At 47.3% G+C, this 7,236-nt stretch overlaps 1 protein-coding gene across 1 annotated transcript; it reads right to left on the bottom strand.

Moving 5' to 3' along the window:
* Window positions 1-1,561: 1,561 nt before the first annotated feature.
* Window positions 1,562-5,686, bottom strand: LOC135390072 (uncharacterized). Its single transcript, XM_064620082.1, has 2 exons — window positions 4,826-5,686; window positions 1,562-3,807 (listed from the first exon to the last, which is right to left on the bottom strand). Exons 1-2 carry the CDS (start codon window positions 5,616-5,618, stop codon window positions 1,763-1,765), a joined length of 2,838 nt encoding a protein of 945 aa, XP_064476152.1. The 5' UTR covers window positions 5,619-5,686; the 3' UTR covers window positions 1,562-1,762.
* Between the last annotated feature and the right edge of the window lie 1,550 nt (window positions 5,687-7,236).

Genomic DNA, 7,236 nt, shown 5'->3' with positions numbered 1-7,236 from the left:
GTCGTTTTCGAATTATTCAGCAGGGGGATTTTCGTGAAACATCCTGTGTCAGCATACCACGCCTGTTTAGTACATACACTGTTAAAACAGAACTTCACCACATAGCACGCTCCTAACCAACCATCATACCAAATGATATCATTCTGTGTCATGATTTGATCAAAACAGGGGGGAGGTGCCTATCTGGGACAAGATAATCTGTCCCAGATAGGCGCCTCCTCTCATTTTCAACAAATCAATGCACAGAATGATATCATTTGGAATGATGGTTGGCTAGGAGCGTGCTATGTGGTGAAGTACTGTTTTAACAGTGTACATACGTATGCAAACAATACAGTGCCTCTTTAGTAGTTAGAAGGCTGTGCAAGGTCGTCAAGCTCCATCATCATTGCGCCAAGAAGTTGCAGGAGGGTTTCACTATGGCGGGCTAGTTTCACACCAGTACAAACAATCGCTTGCGTAGGATATAGCTGACAAGACTCACATAGAATGAACACGGCCACTTGAACTGTTTGGGGTTTTGGCTTAAAAGCCGTTGGTTTGCTTGGCCCGTTCGCTTGCCTGTGGTTTCGATAAGGTAATTAATAATTCTTTTCTATTTTCTGATTTCCTCTTTTAACTCGGGTGTGTGTGTGTGGGGGGGGGGGGGGGGGGTTCTGTCTGTCTTTCTGCTTTCACATTTTTTTGTTGTCTCCTTTGCTTTTCCCTCCTTCTTGGCTGTTCCCTCTGCGATACCTTGTGTGGTGCGGAGGGGGCAGTCTTTGTATTTTTTTTGTATGTATCTTTTTCCTGATCTTTATGTTTGGGGTGTGGGGGCGCTAGTGGTTACCCGACATTGTAGCCCCTGTGGGGGCGCTGGCTGTTCTGTTACGCTAGTATTTCAGGGGGAGACAGAATGGCAGCTGGAGCTTGAGCTTGATCTCAGGCAGCTCTTTTGGAAGCGTGGTCCGCAGCATGACACGGAATAAACCAGGTCTGTTGTGAGTAAGCCTCCTTTGTGGTTCTTCCCATGCGTGGCTGATGCGGGCGAACTCGGGGCTCCGGTCGTGGTGAGCGGAGGTTCCCACAAGGGGTATGAATTTACTAAACCACCGTGCCAGTTTCTTAAGGGAACACGGAAAGCCATGGAACATATATCTTTTCACTGCGTCACATGAGCATACTACCTTCAGGAACGCGGTTACACAAAATATTTCATTTGGCAAGTGCGAATTTACTGAGGAAATTGCTTTGTAAGAGAGCGCGGCATGGCGACGACCTCGCCCAGCGGCTCCTCGCGTCTCGTGACGTCATGAGGCCGAGAGTTTTTTTTATTGCTGACCAAGGAGCATCTGCTAGCGAGAGCGACCAGTCAAAACGCGGAAAGAGCGGCGCTGCAAACAGAGAAAACAAAAAAGGCACTCGCCTCAGTATTTGCGAGGCGCATGACGTTGCAGACTGGCAGCCGAAGGGAGTAGGTGGGCCTCACTCATGAGCTCTCGTGCGCTCCAGGATTATATGCGAATGTGCGTCTCAGGGCTCGTAATCCTAATATCTAGTTCTCCCGACACATTCCTTCTAAAGTTTTTCCATGTTTATTTAAAACAAAAAGTGGCAATTCGGTAATTCATATCAAAAGGAAAAATGCACATCATCCAGTTATACTATATTCATCTTATACCCGGGTACCCTTCATGGTACCCGCATGGTATGCAGCTCATGGTAAAGTCAACCAACCAAAGTCAGTAAGTCGGAGAATAGCTGCGTGCACGACCTTCTGCAATCAAAACGAAGCCACACACGCATCTGTCCTGAAATTCGGTCTGGAGGTGCAGTCGAAATGGCTAGCGAAGTCCCCGTTGCTGAAGAGGGGCACTATACACTGTTCCTTGAACGACCTGGGACATGTCGGCCTATTTGTCGACACACAAGAAAGCATACAGAATCGAACGAAGAAATAATATTGCGCTGTATTCCATTGCTGCTGGAACATTGATTGGCCGTAACTAGAAAGGGCTTCGTACATAATATGGTAGACAAGGCGAGCACCATATGACCAGACTACCAGAGCACTGTTCCAGGGATCCCGATCGATGGCGTCACTGACGTTCAGCCCCTGGATGGCGGCAATTCTCTTAAGGCATTCGAAATAACTTTCCAGTTGTACCGTGACTTTCCCAGAAGGGGCAGCAAAGGCACGCACAATCTCTCTTGCAATCAACGCACCCAGCGTAGCGAAGTTGAAGTAAAACGGGATCTTAAGTTTGTCCGCAAACAGCAGCGGTGATCCTTGATATGCTGTTGGTACGGTAAGCAACTTCGTCGAAGAATAATATGTAAGCTTGTGTGAGAGCTGACTCTCAGTCAAAGCCGTAGTATAATTTTCGTATAGAACCTTATAAAGCATCTTCATCTTCAGTCTCTTCGCTTGGACAAGGATAGCCAGGAAGTTGCCTTGAAGCCTCCACCGCCGGTGATCAATCTCATGATGCAAGTGTCCAAGGTCTTCAACATTGTAAGTCGATACGGCTATTTCCTGAACAATACGTTGAGATTCTCGAACTGTATCCTCATCGAGCGCGGACAAGAGATTGTCGCTGAGTAGTTTGTCCTTAATGGCATCGACGAGTTCCATGGCAGCAACCGAACCTTGGTGTTGCCCAGGCAATGAAGCGAGCAGATATGGCAATGTATGCATCAGGACAGAACTGACTGACTTCATGCAAGCAAAGGAATACAACCACTTATTCTTCCTGGCATATTTCCGCAACAAGTCATACCTCAGCAAGCCAGCTAGCAGATTGACCAGGTAGTAAACTTTCGCAACTTGCAGTGTCTCGTCGTTGAGGATATCGTGAACCTTCTTTATCCTGTCGGCACCTGTGACGCGAACGCTGTCGTTTGGATGAAGCTTGAAGTTGTCAGAGAGCACGTCGTCGACTATCGATCGGATAATTTCGTGGTTTACGATGGGAAAAAGATCCGTAAAGTTACCGAATGTCGTCGTCGTAACCGTAGTCGGCCGTAATAGTTCAGCATGAATCTGGTCGTCCAAAGACACGATGGCGTCGACGAGCGCTTTGGTGTCGTTCGGAAACTTGAAATGATAGCATACAATTGTGATGATTTTTTCCTTCAGTGCACTCAATTGCGGCGGGTATCCATCTGCCTCCAGGTCACTGTAGGCGCCGTACAACTTGCCGATGATCGACAGGCCAGGGAAGATCTCAAGCATGCAGCCGTCACCCTTACGTAGGAATTCAACTCGGAATAGTGCGTATATGCCCGTTTCCAGTTGAATATCGAACATGAAGCTAAATATGTCTGATTGTGATTGAGCGCGCAGGATGTCTGTGAGGTTCAGCAACATAATGGCTTCCTGCAGAGCCCCGGTGATGGTCCGGTTGACCTTTTGCATGTAGTATTGACAGGAACCAAATAACGTCGAAAACACGTGCATGCCGTACTGGTCCGGTTCCTTAATTGAATGCGAAGATAGAGCGTCAATCATGGTCGAATTATACCTGCCAATAACGTCAGACACGAAGCTCCCTCCATTCTTCCACTTGCCGCAAACGTAACTGTACATGTCGTCGCACGGGTGAATGTCGTGGTTGACGAGAGCGTCAACGTCCTCTTTCATGCGCTTGCACTCAGGCGTGGTGCACGCAACCGCAAGTTTTTCGGCGCTGAGGGGTCCCGTAACTATGACGACGATGATTCCGGTGGCTAGGATGACCACCAGGAGGACGAGAACGCCTGACATGAGGTAGTACGGTTGTCCTTGGTCCAACACTTCCTGTCGCACTCGTGCATGTCTTGTTCTCGCTGTTGGAGAAGAAGGTAAGAGGACATGAACCTAGATTCAGTTCAATTCCGAGTATTTTAGTGAGCAGCAAGTTGCAAAAATAAAAGTCGACAAATTGTAATTTAGGTGATATTTACTCTGTAACGGCGTTGATTTCCATGTTCAGCAACATTAGAAACGACGGCACCGTACACCGACGTCCCAGACGGGTACACGTGGTTTAGCGAATAACGTTCAACAGTTTTTCGGATTCTTCGTTACTTTTCACGTTATACTATACTTCACTTGTGCAAGAATGACTTGCTGTCTAGAGCAAAACTACAGCAGCAACACTTGTCCAGATGTACCAACTGGTGTTGTGGCGAACTGAAGAGAAGAAAGGGACTTAGAAGGCATGCAGGGGCTTATAGGGACTCATAGGGCAGTGGTACGAAGGTGTTTCTAGCCAGATGAAAAAGCCGGAATCTCCAGATGAAGACAGTACCCTAACCAAAATGATTACGTTTTACGGGTTGGAGCATAGTGCGGTTGTCTCAGTTTCAGAAACCTTTCTATCGAGAGAACCAACACAGTCTTCCTGCATCGCAGTGCACATGGAGACCCTTTACCTGTGTACCACAGTTTAAGGTAGTCGCCACATGAACGTCATCGTGACGGCATTTATGAGTCTTGCCTCGGCTTGCCTCCTGCCTTTATGTTCGGCTATTTTTTTTTCCGATGGGATAGCTCCTGAATATCCCATCCCTGTCAATTATTATTAATTTGAGTAAATTACACGCGCTCTTCACATTGGTGGGGTAAAAAGGTGATCTTTACTTCGGAAATTTCTGCCTTCACCTCCCGAAAATTTACATAATTAAACTTCCGTTACACAACATTCACATCAGGAGGCTGCAAAAACCTAGTAAGAATTAACAAATGCCGTTGACCGCATGACTTCAGGTGTTGTTGTTGTTTGACTATAATTCAATGAAACGTTTTCTGGGACACCTTGTATACCTTCGTGACGAGGGAATACGTAACAAGATGCATACGTACAGGTTGCCTTTCTTTCAATGCCTGGGCGTCGGTATTTGCTCTCGCGTCGACTACTCAACTTAGTTTCTGAACCCAGGAATGAGCGCAGCTTCTCGAGCACTGACGGAGCCCGCGTTCGGGGCTTACTCGGCGCTAAGCTGTCAGGTGGTGGTGGTGGTACCTCAGGCACAGTCATGCTAGTTGCGGTTGCATGAAATGACACGCGTGCAGGGATGTTACGGGCCACACAGTCGTCAGAAACGGCGGGAACAGAAGCAATAGAACCAGGCGTAAAGACTGCAGGCACAGCAGCAGCGTCCGACAGGCTACCAGGAGCAGAGAGGCTTTGAGGCATTCGAGTGGAAACTTCTGATAAGCTTGCGACCTCTTGCACGTGGCCTGTTGGTATCGGTGACATTGCATCGGTATGTGGGCCGCTGGAGAAATTACTTACACGGGGATAGTCTTCTTGTCTCGGGCCTGGCGTATTTGCTTCTTGTGCGAGATTCTTCACCCCGGTCTTCGAGAGGGCCTGCTCCGCTTCCTTAGATGGTTCGGGTTTTCGGTTCTCTTTGTCGGGTGATTCTTGTGCTGCCTTGTTGAGTGGACTTGGACTGGAACTTTGGCGTCGACGTACTTTAGTCGACTTCTTTTTCTTGCGGCGTACTGGAGATGCCACGCCAGGTTTGTTATGGTCGTGGGGCACTGGAGCTACGTCTTTTTCCGGAGACGAGCCCGGAGATGAGCCCGGAGATGAATCCGGAGACGACGGTGCCTTCGACACTGACCGCGGGTCACCGAAGTCTTTTGACATTGCGACTAAACAGTTGTGCCAGGGCGAAGACCAAAGTGGAATGAAACATGTAAACGTGCGGTGGTAGCCGCGAGCCTTCGACGGGAATATGACGATGGCAATTAGGTCAGTTACGCTAGCAACTCCAGTCAACGAAACCGAGGGATGAGGCTGAAGAAGTGACGACGTGTGCCTGCGAACGTATTTGAATGAATATACAGGGTGTCTGAGTTAAATCTCCGGGTTAAATAATTCGCGAAAGGGTGCACTGATCGAAGAACTTTCTTTTTTACAAGTATCTGTGCGATACCACCTAGAAGCTGCGAACCGCGTGAATGAGTGGGAGGCGCTCATTATTTAAATAAAAATTCAAATGAGTTGCTTGAAAAACATCACTTCTAAAGCAGGGTGCGGTCGGCATTAAGATGGGTACTGCGTCTTTTGGGACCTTCAGTGGACACCATTTACAGAAAAATCTGCTACCGAAGGGAGTCATTTGTTGCAGTAATTAATTGGTTTCGGTTTACATATTTTTGTCGCGGCTGGTAGCGGTGAAGCGAAAAAGGACGTTCTTCCACTCCCTTATCCACCAATGAATTACGTGTTCGTGAGCTTACTTCGCAACGGGGAGTGCTGGAGAAAAAATAACAGCGTCAAACAGGCTACGCCAGTCCCCGCCCCGCTTATCTGACTTTTATGCGCCCTTTCTCTGTTATGATCGCAAGGACGAAACACAGTTAATCACATAGTATCTTGGTATCACATGCTTTCCATTTTTTCTTCAGCACTCCCCATTGCGAAGTAAGCTCTAGAACACGTAATTCATTGATGGATAAGGGAGTGGAAGAGCGTCCTTTTGCGCTTCATCGCGACCAGCTGCGACAAAAAAATGTAAACCTAAACCAATTAATTACCGCAACCAATGACCCGTTTCGGTGGCAGATTTTTCTCTAAAAGGCGTCTACTGAAGGTCCCAAAAGGGGTAGTGCGTATTTTAATGCCGACGGCGCCCTGCTTTAGAAGTTATGTTTTTCACGAAACTCATTTGAATTTTTATTTAAATAATGAGCGCCTCCCACTCATTCACACGGTGCGCAGCCTGTAGGTGGTATCCGACAGATACTTGTAAAAAAGAAAGTTCTTCGATTGGTGCACCCGTTCGCGAATTATTTAGCCCGGGGATTTAACTGAGACACCCTGTATATACATACTATATATAGTATATAAGAAATAAAAAGCGAAAGATAGAAAAAGAAAAAGCGATAAAATTATCGCTTCTGATTCGAAGAGAGAAGCGGACGTACGCCTTTTTGCGGCAATTTGGATATATGAAAATTTCCACATAAAGGCGTACGCCCCCCTCTCCCTTCGAATCAGAAGCGACAATCCTATCATTCTTCGCAGTGGTTGGCGCACAGCGTGCTATGCAGTGAAGTTCTGTTTTAGAGTGTACCGCAGGGTAGGACTGCGGATAATTTCTACCAACTGCATTCTTAGAAATGAGCTTCACCACATATAGCACGCTCCTGGCCAACCATCATCTCGAATGATATTGTTACCTGCCCTGATTTGTTGAAAACGGGAGGCTTACGCCTTTTTGTGACAATTATGAACAGCATAAGTGTCACAAAAAAGGCGT

This window comes from Ornithodoros turicata, chromosome 3, assembly GCF_037126465.1.
Source record: "Ornithodoros turicata isolate Travis chromosome 3, ASM3712646v1, whole genome shotgun sequence".
In the NCBI taxonomy this organism is placed as follows: domain Eukaryota; kingdom Metazoa; phylum Arthropoda; class Arachnida; order Ixodida; family Argasidae; genus Ornithodoros; species Ornithodoros turicata.
This window is presented reverse-complemented; position numbering and strand designations above follow the sequence as displayed.

Excerpts from the sequence above, each read along its gene's own strand:
- LOC135390072 (XM_064620082.1), bottom strand. The coding sequence starts at position 5,618 with ATGTCAAAAGACTTCGGTGACCCGCGGTCAGTGTCGAAGGCACCGTCG. Across the intron at positions 3,808-4,825 it reads CATTGAAAGAAAGGCAACCT|CGAGAACAAGACATGCACGA; the intron begins GTACGTATGCAT and ends CTTCTCCAACAG.